At 44.5% G+C, this 24,358-nt stretch overlaps 1 protein-coding gene across 14 annotated transcripts in view; it reads right to left on the minus strand.

Moving 5' to 3' along the window:
* Positions 1-20,398, minus strand: part of PARD3 (par-3 family cell polarity regulator) — a 466,403-nt gene extending 446,005 nt beyond the window's left edge. For all 14 annotated transcript variants that reach the window (XM_054191470.1, XM_054191469.1, XM_054191468.1 and 11 more), the window contains exon 1: positions 19,983-20,398. In XM_054191470.1, coding sequence (XP_054047445.1) covers positions 19,983-20,102 — 120 coding nt within the window. In that variant the 5' untranslated portion in view covers positions 20,103-20,398. The remainder of the gene's footprint in view (positions 1-19,982) is intronic.
* Positions 20,399-24,358: the final 3,960 nt, after the last annotated feature.

A 24,358-nucleotide genomic window follows, 5' to 3' on the forward strand; every position in this document is an offset into this window, starting at 1 on the left:
ATATCTGAAAAATCGTGGTAGTCTGGTGAAGTTCCCACTGACTGGAAAATGGTAACATAACTCCCATTTTCAAAAAAGGAAAGAAGAAAGACCAAGGGAACTACAGACCAGTCAGTCTCACCTCTCTGCCTGACAAGATCATGGAGCAGATTCTCCTGGAATCTCTGCTAAGACACATGGAAAATACGGAGGTGACTGGTGACAGCCAACACGGCTTCACCAAGGGCAAGTCACGCCTGACAAATTTGGTGGCCTTCTACAATGGTACTAAAGCGACAGTAGATAAGGGGAGAGCAACAGATGTCATCTACCTGGAGTTATGAAAAGCATTTGACACTGTCCCGCATGACATCCTGGTCTCTAAATTGGAAAGGCATGGCTTTGATGGATGGACCACTTGGTGGATAAGGAACTGGCTAGATGGCCGCACTCAAGGGTTGCAGTCAATGGCTCAATGTCCAAGTGGAAACCAGTGACAAGTGGCGTTCCTCAGAGGTCAGTACTGGGACCAGTGCTGTTTAACATCTTTGTCGGTGACACGGACAATGGGATTGAGTGCACCCTCAGCAAGTTTGCCGATGACACCAAGCCGCATGGCGTGGTCAACGCCAGAGGGCCTACAGGAGAGATGGGGAGGGACTCTATGAGGGAATGGAGCGATAGGATGAGGGGTAACAATTTTACACTGAAAAAGGGTAAATTTAGATTGGATATTAGGAAGAAATTCTTTACTGTGAGGGTGGTGAGGCTGTGGAACAGGCTGCCCAGAGGAGCTGTGGATGCCCCATCCCTGGAGGTGTTCAAGGCCAGGCTGGATGGGGCTTTGAGCAACCTGGTCTAGTGGGAGGTGTCTCTGCCCACGGCAGGGGGGTTGGAACTAGATGATCTTTAAGGTCCCTTCCAACCCAAACCATTCTATGATTCTATGACACAGGTGTTCAGTGGATCCTTACACTCATGCGATTCATCAGCAACTGGAGCAGCCATCTCACTGGGACCACATCAGCCAGACCAGCAGGAAGGCTGAAATCTCAGCCCTCGCCTACGAAGGGAAGCAGGCTATCCACGGCAGCTGACGCCAGTAGCACCAATTCACCCCCAAACCAAACTGCATGCTCAACCCAACCTGTTACAGTGGGGCAGCCAGACTTCTGAATAACTGAGCATTTCCATGCACCACCACTCCTCCACTCTGATGAGACACGGCACTCATATGGAGCCTCTCCATCATGGGAAAGCATTCATACACGTTTCAGTGGGCCACTCCAAACACATTCTAGAAACTTCGGCGATTTTTAAGAACAAAACCTAAATTGGTCCTGGGTAAGACAGCAACAAAACTCTATTTCAGTAGAGCCTTTATGTGTGCAGGTGAAAGAGTGGCCACTAAAAAAAAAATTGTAATAATAAAAGCCCATAAAAGGTCAGCCCTTAAACAACAATTAAACAGAATCACTTAAATCACTCCTCAAAACATCAGTAAGCTGACCCTCAGGACCATTTACTTTACTCCTTAATTACGGACTCTGTTCCTGTAACTGAAATCCAATGAAATTCAACCCTGTGATTATCCAGAGCCCAAATAGAGATAGTGAGACTGCATCTGAAGGGAAGCCATTGCAAGATCAAATGTAGTGTCTTACTGCATTACCCTTTTTCTCTTCAGTTTTCCATATTGATGATACTTGGTTTAAATTATTTATCCAGAAGAGGAAGGCTGAACATTATCGCAGAACCTGCAAGCATCCATAGGCGCAGAAGACACTGATTCATGGGGACCTGCAGTGCCACCAGAAAAATTCAAACAGAATCCACTCCTGAAGACCAAACACCCACCACGCTGCTTTCAACACAAGACCTAATACAAGGCTGAAGACAAACTGGAAATAACACTGCATGTTCTCAGTAGCAAGAAAATCACTCACCAGGGCATCTACCTAGAAATGCGTTGGCTTCAACTTCAGTAGAGGTCCTTCAAACCACAGCAGAGCCACCTCTAGGGAGTATCTTTGACAGGCAATGCGGAGGGGCTGTCGCTCACTCAGGTCACCCCACAGGGACTCCAGGAAAGGTAATGACACATGGTCAGGCTAACAAAGCATAAGGTCCCCTCCGACCTTTGATGTCACAATCACCCATGTAGCACCTCTTTCTACAGGTATTACTGCAGTGACGCAAGCAAGTGACATCAGTGACATTCACCACCTCTGAAGAGCAGGCTTAAAGACACGGACAGTCCATGTAACGGCTTAGTACAAATACATCCTTCTGTCTCTCCTTCCCACCCCCATTGCCTGCTGCCTCTGCACACCAGTAATCCCCAGTGATCCAGCCATACCCAAAGCACCAGCCCTGCTCAGAGCTGGGAACCACGCAGGGACACCCTTGGGATCAAGGCCACCTCTGCTCATGCTGGGGGGTTGCACTCCACAGATTTCATGACAATGTGAATGCAGCTGCAGGGCTGCTGCCTGCAGAAAATTGCAAGTCATATAATGCTAAACGTATACTGTTAAGAGTTTAGTTCCAGAATTTGACAGCTTTACTGCCCAGACACAATTCTGCTAATTTCAGGGTGTTTCTACCAAGTTTCTAACCAAATGTGACACGTAACACGCCACAACAGAGCAATCATTCCCCTGTAGCGGACTGGTTCCATATATGCTCATCCCAAGACGCAAACAAGTGGTTTTGTTTTCTCTTTCAGATGCTCTGCCTTTCACATTCGATATGTAAATATCAAATTCCAGACACGTAACAGACTATTTTCTCAATTCATTCACACAGCACAAACTGTAGGATGTTTGCAAAGTTTTTATTCTTTGCAGATGAGATATGTATTGGCTTTTTAAAACAGAAAAGCAGATAAGGCATTTCAATGCCTGACAGAGCTGGGATGACTCCCATTTGTTTTTTTGTACACAATCCAGCTGAATGTTAACAACCAAGCCCGTGCTCTGTACAAGTGTAATAAAAAGGAGGTGCTGTTAAAAAAAATAGATTGAACAGTTTGCCCTGGACTGATAAAGCAGCGAGCAAATAGCACAATTGTATGGAAGTATGGCTGGTTTGTGAAAGCAGACAGTCTACCCTTGCTAGCTCCACAGCTACAATCAATGCCAGGGAAGGAGAGGGGGCAAGGAGGAGAGGGAGAAAAATGAGAATATTTCCATTTCCATCTGGAAACATAAGATTCAAAAAAAGGAGTGTCCTTCAGTGTTTCTGATCCTCAGGATGTGCTGGTTTCTCTTATGCAAGAAGTTCAGTTGACTCAGATCGCAGTCATGTTTGAGCAACCTGTAAATCAGTGAACATACCTGATTTTATAGGCTCTGGACTTCAGTGAAAAGTATATAGTTATATAATACAGACAATTACCTACTTACATTTTTAACTAAATCATTTCCTCTCCCTCACATTGATAATTTGTTGGGTTTTTTTCCTAATATTGATTTCTATATCCAGCTTGCTTGGCAATAAGCTCATCCAACGCATTTTCTGTCTGTTGCTGATGAAATGCTGACTATACTTCCTCTTAACATCAGTAAAAGTGTTTACATGAAGAAAAGTTTTACTAGCCGTTAAAAAACACACAAAAGAATTTAAAGTTGTTTAATGGTGTGAAAATTCAATATAAATATATCCTGGGACAGAACAGACACAGAAATATCCTTTTAAGTCATTATCAGAAGAATCTCCATTTGGAAACACTTGGGAACTACAGGGCAAACAGAAAATAAGGAACATCTGAACTGGCAGAGACCTACCACCACGCATTCATTCATCACCATCCATTGCAGTTCAATTGCTTTCAATAAAACTCAACTTTTTGTTAAAACTCCTGACTCAGTAGCATTTGCATGGACATTCCCATGACAGTACTGCTGGTAGCTGAAAAATCCATCCGGCTGCAATTTCCTCACACGGCGAGTTCAGGCGTATGAGAACAGCGCGGCACGTAAGAGCATGACAGAGCCCGGACAGAAAGCACGCTGCTGTAATCATTCCCGTACACCAGCCACCCCTTTTGTTTTGTTATTGCATGCCTTAAGGAACAGCTCATGTAATCAGGATGCAAGATTAATAGGACAGTACAGAATTCTTTGATTACTGTTCTGGTACAGCGAATAGCCCGAGTTTAAGAGAGCAAAAAAGTAGTCCAAAGACAATCTAAAAGACAGGCTAAAAAAAAAAAAATATATATATATATATATATATATTTGTGGCAGAGTAAAGGAAGAGAAGTTTATACACTATCTATAAGCACCTGCAGATCATCTCCTCCTTTCCTCCACTGCAGGACACAGCAGATGAAGCAACAACCACAACAGAGGTACTACTTTCTCTCTGATTTCTTTCCATAGCATCCCTGTGTAACTCAGTAATGCACGAGGACCAGGAAACCTTCTAAACAAGAGTTCTCAATGTGCATATAGTGCATACAAGGAAGGGGGACGTTGTCGTGCAACATAATTGCAAGAATCAAAAACCGCACCAGAAAAAATAGCTAGGAACTAGTAGAACAGAACTAGTTTTGATGAAAAAGCCAGGAACAGTGATGCCACTCAACAGGTCAGAAATAGCTCAGCTTCCAGAGGCAGCAAAGGAAAAAAAAGCATCTTTGCTGTTAACTTCAGGATGGTTAATTGTAAATACAAGCAGCTTTTATTTTCTCATGGGCTTTCTAATGAAGAGGGATGTCTAGAGTAAGAGGAATATGCCACAACAAGGAAGAGACACAAAATAATGCATGTAAATCATTAGAAATATTTGTTACTAGGTTCTGTTGAAATCTCTCGGGCTATCCAGTTTCAAGAAATTACTTTGCATTGTATGTCCTCATGCCTAATAACCATGTGCTTGTCAAAGGCCTCCAGAGTCACTTGAAAATACAAAATCTAGAGGCAAAGGATGAACAATGGTTATAATGTCATCTAAAATTATTTAGCAAATGCTTCCATTTGCATAGTCCACCAGCTGCATTTTTGCAAAACGCTGGAGATAACATGACGACTATGACAGCTGTTAACAGAACCTGAAGGCTTCAACAAAAGCAGTAATAATAAACTGCAGTTGTGCTGTAGCATGTTTTTTAAAACACAAAAGAATAAATCACCGCTTACCAAACTCAAAGCAATCATTTAAAAAGCTGGTTAGGGGTGGAATAATTTGCAATATCCCAATTTTCAGGGCTTAGTATTATTATTACTTAATATGTACTACAGCAAACACTCTCCTGTTTGCTCTCTCCAGCCCCACTGCAGCTCTGCATGTTTTCTTATCCCTAATATAGAGATCCTGAACATGACATTATAGTCATGAAAGCTTACACCTACAAGGGGAAAACATGCTTTCTTCAGCACTGCATGCAGAAGGGATTAAAAAGTTTTGGTAGATTGAGTTCCTTTTAAATCAGCGTCAGGAGCACAGTAGTCTACAAGCAAAGTTGAGACCAAGGCAATTAACCCCATCAATCTAAAACGAATGTGTACACATGCAGACAACTCTTTCTTACCAGCATCAGCTGAACACTATTAGAGCGCTTACTGACTACCACAGACTTTTTTTGCCCATGACTATCTTTCTTACAACACTTCTCTATTAGAAGAAGATTACAGCATTTTAATGGAGGGAGGGGACACAGATTTAAATTCCACTAGCATGGATCAATACTCTCCCTTCTCTAAATTTCTCATATTTGAGCCAAATACATCACTGATAGATCTCCTTCTGGCTTCAGTGTATTACTTAGCTTTAAAAAAAAAAAAACAAACACCACTATTCATAAATCACTTCAGATAGCTGTACTAAAGTCAAACATCAGCATTTCCTTGCTTCCATTCTGTTATAAACATTTAAGCAAGTATGCAATATTGGAACCAACATCCTTACTGCCAAGTACAGATTACCGTATAAAAGTTTCAACCACAGCATGAGTAAATTGCAAAAAATTACATAAGAAACAGGAATTATGAAGCACTTTAAGATGACGGAGTCCACACTTTTCTAAGAGGAAGAGACTTTCTTTTCAACAGCCCATTACCACAAAATATTCCCTTTTCAGCTTGGTGAAGCGTGGCGTGTCTTTTCATACAGAGGCTGAGCTACAGGAGAGCAGAAGGATTAAATACAGCGATGTTTTACCACATCCTTACTAGAGGGGAAAGATAGTCTTGTGGTTAAGGAGTCAGCAAGTCGGCACTTCTGTTTCCAGCTCGGTGCCGAACTGCTTGTGTGGTCCTGGACCAGCCAGCGACCTCCTGTGCCTCCCTTCTCCACGGGCTCCATGGGGACAATTATGTACTTGCCAAACTCACGCTATGGCGTTTGTTTGTGGATTTGGTTTTTGAAGGGACAAGGTGGTGAAGCACAGAAGGAAGTTACCAAATTAAGAGGAGAAGGCACTGAGAGCCATCACCTTGCTCCTAGTTGAGCTCTTAGCTCAACTCCCAGCTCCAGCAGCTCCTAGCTGTTATAACTGATGGGTGCGTCGCAGCTTTGCACCGGTACAGCAAAGTACTTTTCTCTTTCCTAAGGTAACACAAAGATGCAGAGAAAAACCACAGAAGAACTTTATGCAACGCCCGCTCGCTGCAATTAACATCATGCTGTTGTGAAATGCAGTTAACAAGGTCCTCACAGAGAATGAGCCACAGGAACACACAATGCTGTTCCCAGGTGAGCGCTCCTGTTCTCCATCATCTGTACTTAGAATAAACCTACAGGGCTTCCCAGTTTATGCAGGGCTGCACTGGGAGAGCAGTGATTAAAAGGAGCCCGCTCCTACTCTGCGCCCCTATTTCACACCTGAAAAAGCAGAGCATTGACAGATTCATTTCCCTTCTCAAATCACAGCATCAGTGAAGCAAAACTAACTAGATAGTTCTTGTATTTCACCACAGGATTCAGCCAATGCTTCTGAAAGGAACTGAAACACACTGCAAACGTTTCCTTAAATCCTAACCACAGCATTTCTTGTCTCTATTCATTTCTACATACAACTCTTTCCACACCTCACGTTCCTGTGCATTTGGAAACTTGTTAAAATGGAGTAAGGAAGAGTTGTCATGAAAAAAGTACCTCTCATTAATTTTTTACAATATATTACTGAAGTTACATTAAACTTCTCTGAAGACATTCTGATTTCTGAATTACAGGTGAGTTAGTGAATCTTTTAACTGTGTACAGACACACGTCTTCACTAACAACTTGTACAACCTGCATGCATAATCTTACCTCCATGTTAAAGATAAAGGCAATTTGAAGTAGTTCATCCTATAATGACAGCAAGCTATAAAAACTGTTAATCTACTAGAGAAGAGCATGCCATGGCAGCCCAACCACGCTGCAAATCAGAGCCTCCGCTCACCTTGCGGTAACAGAGCTGGTGCCTGTATGGCACAGAGCAAGCACAGCTTGGCGGCGGCGAGCCTGGATACAGCACCGGAAAATCAAGTCCAATGACCTGGGCAACAGCAGAAGTAAAGAGGAAAAGTCTCCATGCTTTTGAACATCTGAATTTCAAGTGGATTTTATCACCCGATTTCCAAAAGCTTCCCAAATGGACAGGTCCTATCCTAGTACACATTACTTGAAAAGTGATATGAAGTGCTTGTTAAATAGTATCATCACCATTAAAGTGGCTTAAGAAGTAATAAAACACATATCTAGTTTTAATTAGTGGAGTTCTCCTATACTGAGCATAATATGCATTGAAATCCGTGCTTTAAAGAAGAAATTGAAGTGGTAAACTGTATCAGTTCCACTTTTTCCTTCTGCGTATTTACTTTACATTTCTTTCAAAATGACTCTGATATTTTGTTTCTCCCTTCTCTATTTAACAACATTCCCAAACCGGCAGAGCCGATCGAAGCTAAAAGCCTTGTCCTGCTGCTGGCATACCACCAACAGATGTTAGGAGCACTTAATTGCAGGGCTGCAATCTGCTCTCTGACGGGGGCTGGCAGCAGGTGTGACGATGCAGAACAAACTGTATCTAAGGATGCAAGAGTTGGGGGGGGAGGACTGCACAACTTTGCTTTACATATCACATTGGATTTTGAGGACTACTTATTCAGAGGGAGTAAAAGGGGAGCTACAACATTAAAATAGATAAATACTGGCATCTTTGAGCTCAGTGTTTGGTTTCACAGCTCTCCATGCGCTGCAAAGCAGGCAGGTGAGCAGCACCGGGCTGACTCCCATTTGCTGTTGATGCTAAGAAAGACACAGTTTGCAATTGCAAAAACGGACACTCCTATTTATTGCATCTAGGCCCAGTTCACAAATCTGAAGCCATGTGGTCTTTACCAAAGGCCAGCTTCCTGAGTAGCACATCAGGTGAAAGGCAGGCTGCAAAGGGCTGGTTATTATAAACTGATTTCAGATCTCTGCCCCCTATCCCAGCTTGTAGCTTACACCGCAGAATAACACAAAACACAATGTGAATTCTTACGCTCCGCACTGGAGTTCAGAAAGAAACAACACACTTTTTTGAAAAAGCAGCTACTCTGGATTAATAACAACATCCCTGTAAAACATTAATTACTTACAGAAAAACTATTATTTTTTCTTTTTCATTTCAGTATCACACACAACTTCAATCTCCAAAAGTGATCAAGAAAAAATGTGTACTCATTGTGTCTTAAAATGGATCTCTATTCTCAATGTCTTTGGCATCCACCAGCCTTTGGAAACAAAGCCTTTCAGAAGGCAAGAGAACACTGGCACACTCAAGCAGAAGCAACTCGCGAAGGCAGCTAGAGTTAGAGCAGTCTTTACACACTGTCTCATCACAGACATCATACAGGGTCTAATAAAGGGAAACAGATCACCCGTAAAGCAGCACATGTATTTCACAAAATTAGCTATTATGATTTACAGAGTTAAAATAGTTTAATAACTTTCACATAAAACACAGAAAAAAAAAATCCCCTTTTCATTTTGTTCCACTATGAGACCAAGCAAGTACTGAATTAGGAAATGGAAGTAATTTAGAACAAAATAAACCGTTTCCTAAAAATTGGGCTCAAGTACAGTAGATGGCTATGGTAAATACTGAACAACATATTTTTTTAAAAGTCAGAAGAGCAGCAACCACATGTAAGCAATTACGCAGCCACCTTGAGAGCATTTTTAGAAAGGGGATTCCCACATGGGTCTATCTGATCACCCCATACACCTGCAGGAAGACACCAGACCACTGCCCAAACCTTTCCTTAACCACTTGGCCCAGCACTTCTCCCACCAGTCACTGGCCACCAGTAAAATAACACCACAAAAAGCAGATTTAGTCTCCATCTGAAATATACAATCCTCAAAAAATATCTCAAAAGTAGATTTATGACACAGTTCTCTTCATCAGCTTGTTTAGACTCCTCCAAATCCTAAAAGGTAAACAGCAGTACCTTCAAGCTAATTACTTCATATTCAAATATCAAAAGAATATTTAACTAGGCACAAATTAGCTTTTCGTACAAGCTAGCTCCCCTCTGCTGCTGCTTTAGTTCCCCAGCTAGGGAATTTCACCAGCAAAGGAAACTTCATACCTCCACAGAGACAAGGTGAGGACCAGGAGCCTTTTCAGCTAAATATTTTATAAACCCCAAAGATACAATACTGGATACTCATTATCTGTGGCTTATAACTTAGCAGGGGGGCTTTAAGCTAACAATAGCTATTTTCTAACAACACACCAAAGCAACCAAAAGGTCATCAGGAATTTACTTCAAACAACTATACTAATAAAGGAGAGATTTATAAGACACTGATTACAATAACATTTCACGCATATTAACATCTGGTTTTAGTTTACCAAAGCATTATGTTCTTGAGTGACTGCTGTGCATGGGCTGAGACGACTCCATTGCCCAATATAACCACAAGTTAAATACACTGTTTTACATACAGAGTATAACATTTGCTTTTTAGACTAGTTTAGCTAATTCTATAAAATGTAGGTTTTCTCTTTAAACAAATGGCAGTACTTAGACATACACAGGGAGGGGAGCGACAGGATGAGGGGTAATGGTCTTACACTGAAAGAGGGGAAATTTAGATTAGATATTAGGAAGAAAGTCTTTATTCTGAGGGTGGTGAGGCACTGGCACAGGTTGCCCAGAGAAGGTGTGGATGCCCCATCCCTGGAAGTCTTCAAGGCTGGATGGGGCTTTGAGCAGCCTGGTCTAGTGGGAGGTGTCCCTGCCCAGGGCAGGGGGGTTGGAACTAGATGATCTTTAGGATCCCTTCCAATCCAAGCCATTCTATAATTCAAATATTTTGCATACACACAGTTATAAACATTTAAAACCATGTCCACTGGCTGTTTTGTAACACAGAGCCTACGCTAACAGACAACTCCAAATTTAAAAGCTCTTACTTCACCCAGTCCAATTTTTCTTGCAATTTCTTAGTTCAGACTTCAAATTTTCCAGAATGATTACAGACCACATTTATTTGTGCTATTTTTCATATGAATAAAAACTGAAAAAAGCAATAAAAGCTGCTGTTAAGGAAACTCAGTGAGGGCAGAAAACATCAAACCTATCTTCTCAAACTAGTATGCTTAACGCCAGAAAAAACGTTCAATATAGGGTTTGGAAACGATGCTCTGAAGTTGCACCATGCCCAGAAGACAGGACTCTTGACTGAGTGAGGACAGCAGAGGAGTCTCTTGTGCTGAGGCCTTCCACCAGCCTCGTACTGCCAAAAGACAGAGCCAAATTCAAGGGGGGATAAAATCCTTTCCCTCTTCATAGGCCACACGCAGCGCTGAAGCCAGAGGCTCGTTCACCAGGAACGGCTGGCCACTGCAGGCTGGCCACCGCAGCCCAGATGCCTGAATTCTTCTTCTTTTGGTACTTGGTAGCTGGCCGCTTTCCCAGCGCTCGCAGCTGCGGGCAAGCACTCTTCACAGGAAGGCAGAGGGGAAAAAACTGACAGCACAAACAAATGCGCACTTAAAAAAATGCAAATAACGCTTGGTACAACAGGTTCTTGGAGAGACCAAATTAAATCAAGCCTTGTTATTCCACTTAGCGGTTTATTAAAGAAGCTAAAGGTTCTGAAGCTTCCAATTTATTTTTTTTTTTTAAACTGTCGTTTAAGTTGTTATAACAACAAAACTTTCAGGCTACTTGGTCTCAGAGACACTCCAGCATCCCTAGAAGTACTTTTTTTTTCTGTATTTCATGAAACTCTGCTCCTGTTCCTTCCTGTTCAGAAGGACTCCAAGAACTTGGAACAAAGTCATTCTTCTCATTATATGCACAAAAAGGTGTATCTCTGCAAGTTTCTCACAAGTAGGATATTGCTTCTGACATTTAACAGAGAAGAAAAAAACATTATGTGGCCTTTGCCTAGGGGGAAGATAGAGTAACTCAACAACTTTGAAAGCACATGCAAAATAGATGGAGTAAGGTGAAACTACTTTTTCATTTAGTAAGTGTGGCTACATTTCTTCAAACAAACGAAAACACCTAAGTGGGTGCACACACAAACATACAGGCACTCCCAAAAGTCCTATCTCCATTTAAAACATTTTATACCCACGTAACTTTTTTTTTCCTCCTATTAGTAATACAACATGAACACCAAAAACATTTGAAATTGCCATTCTGAGTCTGTAAAGACATGCATACCCGGAACAAAAATCCTATAAATGTGGCCACTTAAAAAGAAAACTGCTAACAACGTACCAGCTCGCTCCTCCTGCAAAGGATTCAAAATCTCGCTGCATCAGCAGCAGGCTGAGCGTGAGAGAATGTGGAAAGTATGTCCAAAAATGTGACATCGCTTTTCCAAAACAGTGTCTCTTTTCCCTAACAAATCAGATATTCACTACTTTCACTAAGCTTATTGCCCAAAAAGAGAAGCTTCCTATAATAAATTCCAAAAAAAGGTTTCTTTTTTAAAAGAAAGCCTTTTAGGTAACATCTGTTGTAACACTGAAGTCAACTTTTCATCCTCTTCCTAAATTGACCGCTCACCTCCAGGGCACCAAGTTAACCAGCTTCTTCCCATCTTCAGCTCTTTATATTTGTCAGTACTTAATTTACTCCATTACTGTGTTGCTTCATGCAAACTCCTGTTTCCCTCTCATGTGAAAGAAAAGGCACCAGGAGTTACATCCATTTATTAGTACCGAAAAAGCGTTTCCTTTCGCTGGTCTCCAAGGACACCCCATCCTTATTTCCTCCTCCACAGTCATTTCCCTTCTGCCAGCCCTGTCTCAGTTACCACAGAAGTCCTGACAAGCTGGAGACACAATGATCCAGGAGGCGACACCAGGCAACTTGCTCCAGCCCCAGAGCTCGGTGCCTGGCAGGACCACAGCAGCATCCCAGGGCCCAGCTGCGTCGGATGCTCATCCCTGCTCCTGGGCAGCAGGAGTCGCACCCCCTCGCACCGAAATACACTTGGCTTTTATTTACTCTTTATTACCCCTCCACTGGAGATCCCAGCCCTGAGACATAGCGTGTAGGATGCAGTCTGAGAGCTTTTAGTAGGGATACATTTCTCCTTTTGTTTGAGACTAAATAGGTTATTAATGTGTATCACTTTACAAGAAGAAAGCTAAGTACAAAATAAGTTACTGTCATGTACCCTCTACCTGATTTAAAAAGAGCAACAGCAAATAATGCAACAAAATAGTTACTAAAATTATTTCTGATGTAACAAATATCAGGAACCAATTTGAGAAAATAACTAAGGCTACCAGTAGGAAAAAAACTGATAACGCTAAAGGACTGTAACAAGTAAAATTAATGTGATTATCTCAGAAACAAAAAGTGATCACTGTTAATTTAAAAATATTTTTTCCTCAATTTAGAATTTGACTTATTTCTCTTTGACTGTCAATATTAGTCATTTTGACAAGTATTAAGTACATCTGCGCTGCTGTATTCTTTTTTCTTTCTCATTTTTTCTAAACAGCACCACCGGATTATGTAACTTAGCTCAAAGGCAGTTTGGTTTTTTGGTGGTTTTTTATCTATCTTCCAGTACCAGACCTGCTGAGCATTACAGTAAAATGACCTCAAAGAAACAAGGAAAATATATAATGTATATTAAAAAGGAAGGGAGGGGGGAAAAAAGCCCAGATGCCCTAGAGTATCTTGCAGAATTTTTTAATACTTTTTGCTCCACTTTTTATTTTCTTACTGCTCACAAAATATTTCTGAGTGAGAACACCTGTGCTATACTCTGGATTGATGTTAGAAGAATTCCACTTTATTTTCAATACACATAAGCATCGGTTCAGCATTGTTGCATGTTTTATCCATCCAATTTATATTTGGATGAAAAGGTTTATTTCCCTTTGAAGAACCAGGAAATTGTTTTAAAGGTACATGAACCGTATTCTGTATAACTAGCATCACCAGTGTTTCTCCCCCATTTACTCCATCTTATTTTACCAGATTAAATGTGCCACGACCAAAATATGTCATAGTCTGGTACAACTGAGAAAGTGTTACTTCCAGTGGTGTTTTTATACCAGAACTAAAACATCTGTGACCGTTCTAACTGAAGTTTAAGTGTAAAAAGCTATGAGAATCAGATGGTCTTCCACTGGTGGAAGGCTATCGCCCAGGAGAAAAAAGGCTGGCAACTCCCTAAACCCCAAATTGCCTGCAGGACCTGTTCTCCTGACGCGCTGAGCACCTTCACAGGCTCCTCCGCAATTGTCCCCTCAGAGCTACAGGAATTGCTCACAGCAGCCAAGCACCGCGTTTGCTCAGAGAGAAATCACTCTCAAGCCACTCTTCCACAAACACTTAACTTCGATCACCGTTAAGTAACGCTGAAATACTGAGAAACCACATAATGCCAAACCGAAAGCAATGATGTGTCCCATCCAGCTAAAGATAGGGACTGTGCGCATCAGCCAACCACAGCAGTACCACACATACCCTCTACTGAAAAACACCTTCAAAGCTGAAGAACTCGCATGCTGTCCACTTCTTATACACCCCTTAATAAGCATTACAGAATCCAGTCTTCCTCCATATTAGCCTTGGGTAATTCGAAAAGCATTTACCCTGCTTGCTGAGATAACAGGGATACAGCCCCAGCGTGGCTCTCAGGCCTCCCAAAAAGAAGCCTCCTCCTCCGTACCACGGATGGCTGAACACCAGCAAGACATGGCAGAAAGAGGCCGCAGCAAAGCCCTGCCCAGGGCACAGCACAGCTCCTGCAGGTCCCCACCTCCCGAGCCACAGGTCCCCTCGGGCACAGTGCTGCTGAACAGCAAACCAAAGTACAGGGGACCTCTGCGGCCACTGCCATGCTCCATCCAAAGGTTCATTCCCACCTTCACCCTGAAACGTGTGAGTCACCTGTGCACAGAGGCGCAGAATGACAGGAAAACACTCACTCAGCTGAAAACACAGAGGGAGCTGGTGAGAAGTGGTTAAAAGTAAGTTTTCTGTAATGAGTGAAGGGAATTAAGTCACTATATCCAAGGCGTAGCCTTGCGTTTCCACCATCAACTCCCAAACCTGCAGCATCACACAACAGCTTTCTAAACACAAAGCGACCGTGACCCATTTTAGTACTTTCCTTCCTTAAATTAGCAGCTCTCCGCTGCTGTTCATTGCTTTCAGCACACCGCAGCAGGGTGACATTGCCAGGCAGCTGGGTTTCACTGCCACTGCTGGGAGCTCAGCATCAGCAAAGAGGTCAACAGCCGGCTTGAGAAAAGTACCGGCAGCCCCAGGGAATATGGGCTCCCCTGGCTGAGCTCGGGTAAATCATTGAAATACTGCCCAGACAATACTAAACACAGAGCCCAGAGACTTCATCCTGGTGGGGTCAGCTACCAGTAAACTGACAAGTCAACTGAGCAGCAGGGGTGAGGGGGATTTGGGAGGTTTATGGTTCCTTTTTGGGGTGGAGAAGATTCCTGCACATTCCGAAAACAGTCCATAAGACTTCTTTCTACTTAAAACAGGCTCAAGATTCACGCAGATATCAAAACAAAACCTGATTCAAAAAAAAAAAAAATTTAAATCTTCTTTATGCTACATTTAGGCACCACTGCCCACAAGCATTTTCATTACGATTCTGAAGGGGTCTCTGCATTGGCACTGTGGAGGAGCCAGCCAAGCCTGTGTCCAAAACCCAGCCACCAGACTCAAGCGGGGAATATGCCCAAACCAATACAAAATCCAAGTAAAATCAGCAGATTTTCATACCAACCCACCCCTGTGTATCAGGACCTATAAATGATGCCCCAGTGACAAACTCCTGAGCAGCTGTGAAACTGTTTGCTCTGCAGAACATAAAAAGCATCAGAGTCACCGTTGTGTACCTGAAGACAACCTGCTGTCTGGGAGCTGACTTTTAAGCAAATAATCCAAGAAATCCCAGTTAGCTGGCACTGGGAGAACAAAAAAAAAAAAAAAAACTGGGAAAAAAAACCTGAACATATTCACCGAGACTACAACCTTTGCCTCTCTCTCACACTTCCCTGCTGATGAATGTCAGACCTACCAAAGCGTTGGAGCTTTAAGCTCTGGGTGGCCGGAGCTTCCTATAAACAAATTAAGTGAGAATATGGTCATTTGACACCTGTTACATTTGCTTACACAGCCAACTTTCACCCGGTTCTGCTCTCTTATCAGCAACCGCCTTCAAACACTATCAAAGAGCAGACTACAATGTCTTTTCACAAATATTAACGTACCACAGTCTTTAAATTAACAATTCAGGCATTGTTCCATACAACATCCAAACCCCCGAACACTTCATCTCCCACAGCACTTGGTGAGAGGGAGGGGAAAGGTGTCTCAAAAGAGTCCTCCTAAAATCTTTTTGATTCAGCAGGAAAACTGTTAATTTACTTATTTTAACTAGAAAATCAGGGTTATACACAAGGTCTAGGAACATCACTACAAGTTCGTGATATGCAGGATATCAGACTGAACTATCACAAAGAGATGAACGACTCCTGTGGGGACTGAACATGAGACTAAACAACTCCTGTAAATCTGTTAATTCCTATTTCATATTCTTGTTTACCTCGCTCATTTATCTCATGCAAAGACAACACAGTAATGCTAAAATTTAAAAAAAAAATATTATATGTACCCATTACTTATGCATACTTATTTATATTTGCAAGAAAAAGAACATAAAAGGTGAAATGCTTACGACATACCAAAAAACTCAAAGCACGCAAAGATTATGGTGAGAGTCGGAAGTCATCAAAAAAAGTCAGAAACGTCTCTGGCTACGACTAGATCAAACCAAAGCTACAGTATGAGTATCATTTTTTTGACAAAAGGTTACCTGATACATCATTTTTAGTTTTAATTTTCCATATTTTAAAACAAGGCCATAGTCAACCATTTGATAAACATGTTTGATCTCAGCTGCCCACCATCTCTTACCAGTAATGTTAAACCAGTCAGGTGTGGCTGAGTTCCCCTCCTTAAAATCCCTCTTTCCACCCAGCGCTTTTTTATCGTTAAATTAATTGCTAGGAAGCCATGAGCAGAACTACACCAACACACAACCTGCAAAGCCCCCAACACGCAGGGTTTGGAAAACACACCATTTCTGAGGCCCATTGCCCAAACTGTGCTCCTTTAACTCAGAAATGGTGACGGAGGCTGCGCCGGTCTGGCCACATAGCCAGAGCATCACCAGTGTGCCACCATGCAAACAAGGGCTCAATAAGTGGGATCAATTTTTCCCGGCTCCAGTTGCCCTGGACAAGGTGGACTTTTCAAACCTTGGTTTCGCTTGGTTGTTCACCACAAACACAATTTGCAGAAAAAAAAGGTCACATTTCAAACCCAAAGCTTCTTTTGGAATAATGGCAAAGGAACAGAAAGATTTCCTGCACAGACCAACCTTCAAGCACAGCGTGTCATAGTAATAACTTATTCCACACTTAAAGGTTTAGTATTGACAGCAGTGTTAATCCATAATGAGTTTTTTGACATTTACAAATCCTAATCAAAGACAATTGCACCCAGAACTAACTGCCATAACTACGTGTGTTATCTATATGCTTTTTAAGCCTTAAAATTTTACAGAGTGGAGAACCTTGCTATTATCTGGATTGTTTCCCCTAAGTATTTTTTCATTCTCACCACACCTACTCAACCTAAATAATACTAAGTCAGAAAAATTCAAGCTGAGGTCCAAAATGTGCAGTTACAGGCTCCTGGCACTCCTCCAGCGCCATGCCAGGCTGCCTCGCCACGACTGCAGGGGTGGGTCGGAAGCGCTCGCCGCGCAGATAGCTTATTCCTAATCACAACCTGGAAACCATGACAAAGCGGGAGGGAATCCGAGAAGGGCTGACAGCTCGGTGCTCAGAGCCTTCGAGCAGTTCTCCTGAAGGAACCGTTGCATACAGCGGACACACACATATTTGCAGGATGAGAAATTCTGGTTTTCCTGTAAGTATGAAAACCATAAACTTAATTCAAATATTTTGAATAACCTTCCACCAGATAAGCTTTTTGCCATAACAGCACAGTGGTGGTGAAGTAGATTTTGGTGTCAGCTTGATACCAGCTGCCAGGTCATATGTTCATATGTGCACATATACTTTTGTCCTCTCAGTTTAGGAATTACTTTGTCCCCTCCCTTGTTTCTTTCTGAAATGACAATTTCCTGACTTGCTACACTAGCATAGAAAAAAAAAAACAACCTAACTGCTATAAACAGACAGTCATCTATGAAAGTCTGCCACTGAAACCGTAAAATTACTATGTTACTCTACAGCGACCACAGCAAACAGCACTATACACTTACTTAGACACTGAGGATCCACCTCCTTACTACCTAAACATCACCGCAGAGAATCTTCAGCGAATTTAAGTTAAAAGCAAGGTTTGACAGTGCCTGTATAAAACACTCAGAGAAAGCCTGTGGACTCTGCTACCGTGTTTTCAACCACAGTATTTCCATAAAATAGAAACAATCTCAGTAATTACGGCTACCTCAAGTCCATACCAGTGGCATACAGCATAACCACCATATAAATACTAATAAATAAAACCACTGTGTCATTTTAAACTCAAGATCAGGAGCTCTAGGGACTAGGGGCCAGTGAAAGCCCGGCTGCACCTCTGCAAACTTTTTAGCAAGTCTGAAGAAGAGTTACATTTTCAATTTTTCATGTTTCCGCAGGTGGGTCACTTCTTTCCTGAACAAACCCACACCATTTGCAGTCACCTTTTCCTGGAGACTGGTGTGTGTTTCTCCTGTGCTCATTGCTGCAATCACTTCCAGGCTTAACATTACACTGCAGAACAGAATTGCCACCCCTTAATGCAATTTAACAGTAGGAAACCAGGACGCAGCCCAGTGCCACACCAGTTACTCAGGGCCACAGTTTGGGAACACAACACATCAAAATAATTAATTTTATCAATGTTGTAACACTAACAAATGAATTTTGCAAATACTTCTCATCTGAATGGCTGGATGAGGCACTCAGTGACACCACCACCCCCCCCCCCGCAAGTGACACATTTTACTGCCCACTGGTTTACTGTAATGAGAAAGACGCTTTTGGCCACCGTTTCCTATGTGCAGGTAGATGACTATATGCATTATATAAATATAAATAACAGCTGATAGGCAGTCAGGGCCATATCCTAGTGAATCATTTTACCCTTTTTCCAGCCAGAATCACAATCGTGTTACAAGAGGAATAATAAAAATACACAGAAACGCTTTTGTCCTCTGCAAAACCATGTTCTTCGGGAATCAAGTGGGGAGGTAACAGGTAGCTCATGTTACTTTTCCACTCACAGAATTGGAATTCTGAGAAAACTGATCTTAAAAACGTTCCTGGGAATCACTTCAAACCAATCAATACACTGTTCACGCTATTCCTTCTGCTGCAGGTTTCAGAGAGCCTGGCAGTCAGCACTTGCCGACACAAAACTTCCAGGTTCGGGAGCATAAAGTGTGTCAGAAGGGGCCAAAGAGAAAAAAGCAAGCTGGGCTGCTGGGATGGATCAGGTAGAGGGAAGGGGAAGAGTGCTGCTGGAGTCCTCAGCCCACGACAGCCACATTGTCCCAGCAAACCAGTTGATTAAAAAGAAGTTTACAACAACAAGAAGAAAGTGCAGAGGCGGGGGGGGGGGATAAAAAAAGGAGGAAAGGAAAAAAACCAAAGCCCAACAAATCGCCTATGGAGGGAAAGCCAAGTGTGCAGCCAGCCGCCTGCGCACCCACAGCCAGGGATTTCAACATGGGGCCGCGGGAGCGCGGGCGGCACCGGGGACCAGCCCCGCCGCGGGCCGGGCCGGGCCGGGCCGTCGCTCCCGGCGCCCCGCCGGTGCCTCCCGCCCGGGCGGAGCCTCCCCCCACACCCCCGGCAGCGGGGCGGGCGCGGAGGCTGCGCGGGCGGCCGCGACGCTGCGGGCCCCCCCCGAGCCCGGCTCCGGCGCTGGGGGGGGCAGCCCGCGGGGCGCCGGCGGACGCCCCTTCGGCGTGTTCCCCCCGCTCCCTCCCGCCGCCGGGCCTGGAGGGCCGGGAAGCCTGGGGCTGGATTTCCAGCCCTCCGCGGCGACTCCCGCCCGGCCCGCGGCGACTCGGCCCCGCCGCCCGCGCGCCCGCCCCGGGGCAGAGCCGGCACCGCCGGCCCCCGCACCTCTTTCCCGGCCGGGCTCGGGCGCCCCCCCCCCTCACCCCTACACCGACACCCCCCGGGGGCCACCACCTCGCCGCCAGGCACCAGCGAACAAAGGGCCGAGGCCCGCCAGGCGCCCGCGGGGAGCCGCGCTGGCCGCCGCGGAGGGGCCGCCCCCCTCCCCGTCCCGCTGCCCCCCCCACCCGGGCTCCCCTCGGCGGCGCCGGGCACGGGCTTCCAGGAGGGCTCCGCCGCCGCCGTCCGCCCCGGGCCCCGCTCCCTTCGCCCCGGCAGGGCAGCCCGGACTTTTCCCCCCCTCGCTTCCCTCCCCGCTCCGGGAAGCGCCATATTGATCGCGGGCGCCGCTCCCCGCGCCCCTCACCTTGGCGATCGCCTTCTTGTACCGGGTCACCGCTTGCTGGATCAGGCTGAAAACTTTCATGTTCCCGTCCCCGCAGGGCACGACCACCCGCGTCCTCCCGAAGCACACGGTGACTTTCATCCTGGGCGGCCGGGGGGGCTCCCGCGTCCCTCCGGCCCCGCGCAGCCTTCCTCCTCCTCCTCCTCTCCGCCCTCCGCCACGGCCGCCCCCCGGCGGGGCGCGGCGCTCAGCCCCCGGCCGCCGCCGGGCTGCCGCTGCGGGCGCCCTGCCTCCGCGGCCGGCCCGGCGAGGGGAGGGCAGGGGAAGGTGTGGGGGGGGGCCGGTGCTACCTTCCCGGGGGAGCGCGGCCGAGCGGCGAGCCGGGGGCCGCTCACATGCCGCGGCGCTGCCCGCTGCCTGCGGCCACCTGCTCGGCGCCTGCCCCGGCGCGCAGCGGCGGCGGGCGGGGCAGCGGCGGCGCTGCCTCCCCGCTCCGGAGGCGCGGGGCGGTGCAGCGGGGCGGGGGCAGCCGGACGGCTCCGCGGGGCGCCGGGCAGCGCGCACGGGGCTGGGAGGGGAGGCGGCCGGCCCTGCCGGGGAGCGTGCACGGCGGCAGCGCGACCCGCCCGCCGCTCGGTCGGAGCCGGGCTAGGTGGGGGTGGCCCGACTGAGGTCCCGGGGGATTGCCTGCACAGAGCCCGGGACGGTGTCCCGGACCAAGTCCCGGGGGTAGCCGGAACCAGCCCCGTGGGTGCCTGGACCGAGCCCCCGGTGGTTGCGGCGCTGCGCCTCGCTGTGCCCTGCCGGGGCCCCCTGGCCGCACACACGGCGTCGAACCGACACAAGGAGCCCCGCAAAACCCTCGCCCCCCGCTCCCGGTTGGTGCAGTCTGGGGATGGACGGGAAGATGCTGCCGTTCTTCCTCACATGCGTGAGTACGTGGAAAGCAAGGCGTTGAACCAGAGGGAATGTCCGCTGATAGAAACAGAAAGCTTTCTCCTGGTGTTTGGGGAGGGCCATCGCAGGCAGACGAAACCGTCTTCATGGTCCTTTGGGTCCCTGGTAACGCACCAGAACCAGCACAGAGCGGGCGCATCATCAGTAACATCGGCATCGAGGGAACTGTTGAGCAATCTCCGCTCAAAGCTGTCACAAGTCAAAAGGGTTTTACAGATAGCACTCACGTTTTTTCATGGGTTTCACTGAAGACAATGGAGTTTGCACAGTTCACTGAACGTTCAGTGTGGCCTGACAACATATTTCTTTTGGGTAAAAATGGTGAAACAATTCAAATTAACTGCAAAGTGAAGGCAGCGTTTGGAGGACAGGAAGGCAGGGCGCAAAAAAGCAGCTTGCTTTTTTTCTTTTTCTGCATTTGTACACAGTACTGAAGACATGAAGTTCACGTAAGCTTTGTAGCATACAACATCAACTCTTGTTCCCTTAGTAACAGTATTAGTAACTTTAATAACTTCAAACCTGGTAAAAATGGCAAAGCTATCTGAGGTTCAGTAGGTACACAGTTAAGAATTAATGACTTTCTTAAAACATCAAGGGTGAAATTATTGCCCAGTTAAGTCAAGGGTAAGGTGAGAATGGCATCCCCTACCCCTCTGCATTCTAGTTAGCAGTTTCCGGTGAAGAAAATGGAGGAGTGCACTTATATTAGTTTGGTCCCATGAACATCTGGTCCCATTTCACTGAAATCCATAGAACTTTTTCTATTAATTGCAGTTTTGGAAAGCTTTGGGACACTCACAAGCTCGAGCAGTCCATCCGTTGACATACAGATAGTTCTAAGCTTAGATGTTCATTTCATTACCACTACCCGCCTGACTTATCTGAACTAATAATATAGATGAGGATCTGAATTCTAGATGAGAAACAGTACATCTGCCTGTTAAAGTAGGGAACAGGCACACCTACCATGTTATAATATTTTGTCATATCCCCAGTGTTCACTTGTGGGGAATAAAGGCAGATTGCAGGAGTTCAGAAAGGCAGAAATGAAATAAAACTGGAGTAAACAGTTTACAACTCATGACTGAGCACACTCCACGTTTTTGTGGCCATAGATCATCAAATTTATTATTGGAAAATGTTGAAAATTTCCATTAACCTGCTGCTTCTGTACTTTCTAGATGATCATAAGAGCTGCTGGGAACATATTGAGAGGATGAAAGAGGTATAAATCCTTGGTTTAATAGACACCACCTGAGAAACTTGCAGAAACAGCTGTAGAAATGTGAAGTCAATAGAGTCTCTTCCAAGACTGTCTTTAACAAGCAATTTTACAGTGGCAAAGACTTTGTAATGTTCAACGCTATACTTCAGTTGTCATTTGCATTTATCTGCTGAAACATAATGTTGCATATCAGGAACTTCACCACACTGCTATAAAACTTATTATTAGATAAAGTTGCTGGTCGACAGTAATTATTTCACTGTTCAGACACTGCTACAGGTTTTTCATGTTTTTCTGCGATTTAATTCCTCCTCTTACTGTCTTTAGCAAGTTTCTTGGCAGTTTTCCCAGCTGTTCTCCTGGAAAAAAAAAACCATAAAACAGTTTAGAAAGAAATATTGATAGCTTTTCTATTAAATGTGTAAAACGGGAAACTTCAGTAGTGAAGTACAAAGAAAAGTTTATCCTGGGATCTGATTTAAGGCCAGAACTTAAAGATTCACACGTGAATAGCGGTAGTACTAACAGGAGCAAGGATCCCTGAGATTTGAGTTTCTTTCCTGCCAGTTAGACACACACGAGTGATACATACATCATTCTGAAAACATTTTGAATACAATTTACCAAGTACAGTGTTTGTTGATGTCTTAGAAGGAAGAATGAGCTTTAACAAACAAAAGTAGCAAGGCTGCGAGATTGTCCAAGGTCTAATTATGTAAGATAAATGAAGTATAAAACATTATTATAAGAGATTACGAGAAAAGGATTATACTAATCAGGAGAAAAATTGGCAAGAGTTGCTAGTTTACAAAAATTACAACTACTTTCTGTGTACTTAATGAGAGGACACCATGTTGCAATATGGGTGGCATATATATAGTCCTGGATGTCGGGCTTTTCTGGGCTAATATACCGTAGAACCTGACAATTCATTTATTAACCGGTACGTTGTTGGAAGATTTCCATGAAGAGGCAATTAGCTGTCTGGCAGGAAGAAGTAGGAGATGGAACATGGGATGGAGAGAATCAGAGCTCACAATTACTAATGATTAATATTACTATTGATTAATGTTCAAGTTCTGTTCAAAACGGCCACCAAGTCGAAATCCCTTGCGAGGACACTGCAAACGGGCAAGGAGTGAGAATCTTGCAGCTCAATGCAGATCACCAAAAGTCACTTTTATCTGAATGTTAAAACTATTCAGGCAGTGGAACGTTGCTGATTGCCAGAACTATTTCACAGCTTATCCTGCCTTTATATTTTATATCAAATAATTTTTTCTGGAATAATTCTGCATGCGGTCAGGTTTAGTAGGCTGTTCCTGGCATACGGATGTTCCCTGGTCCGAGGACAGAACACTGATTCAGTGTTTAAATATAGATGTTTCCTTAAGCCAGGTAGAGTTCATTCAGAACTGTGGAAAGACCGATGTCAAACTGAAGAGTAACAGTATTCCTCAAAGAATTAAAGTTTTTTAAAAAAGTTATATTTTGTGATTTTTTCCTACATACTGATGGTACTTCCACAAAGCAGCAAGGCAATGCTTCCTAACATCTTGTTTTATGAATGAGACAATCATTAAAGCTTATTAAGTAATTGTGGCTAGCTCTGGCCTGGAAAAAAAATGAGGCTGAATAAAAAATTATTTTCTACAACTTCTGAAAGAGGCTGGGATTTGGGGAATGGAAAGTCCTCAAATCATTAAAAAGTAATTACAGGATCACTCAGGTGTTAATGTCAGACTTAGGAGACACGGGCGCACGAAGTCTGAGAAGACAAGAAGAACTTTCTTTGAGGTATAATAGAAAGAAGAGATCGTAGCAAAGAAGAATCCACAATTTTGAGGAAAAGCCACAAGACTGTTGTCCTTTCCAGGGCCTCCAACCCGTGCCTCAAGCAACTTCAGGTAGTGAAAAGGTGGTTAGGGTTAAAGAATGAGTTAGAAGAACTTATTACTTTTTTGTCTGTATCTCTACTGGTCTTATGCTGCTTTTTAAAAGAATTATATTCAAGTATTTTTAATAGTTTTCTTAATGATTCTCTGGTGGTTTACAGCCATCATCAAACTGTTTAAATGGGAGCGCATTTTCTAAGGTATATCAAGTAATGGCTTCATTGTGCTGAGAACTGGGAAGGCCTGAGCAGGAATATCGAGGCACTTTTAGGTGTGGGCACTTGGAGACAATCCACAGGATAGGAAGCAGAATCATT

This window comes from Rissa tridactyla, chromosome 2 (genome assembly GCF_028500815.1).
Source record: "Rissa tridactyla isolate bRisTri1 chromosome 2, bRisTri1.patW.cur.20221130, whole genome shotgun sequence".
Taxonomy (NCBI): Eukaryota; Metazoa; Chordata; class Aves; order Charadriiformes; family Laridae; genus Rissa; species Rissa tridactyla.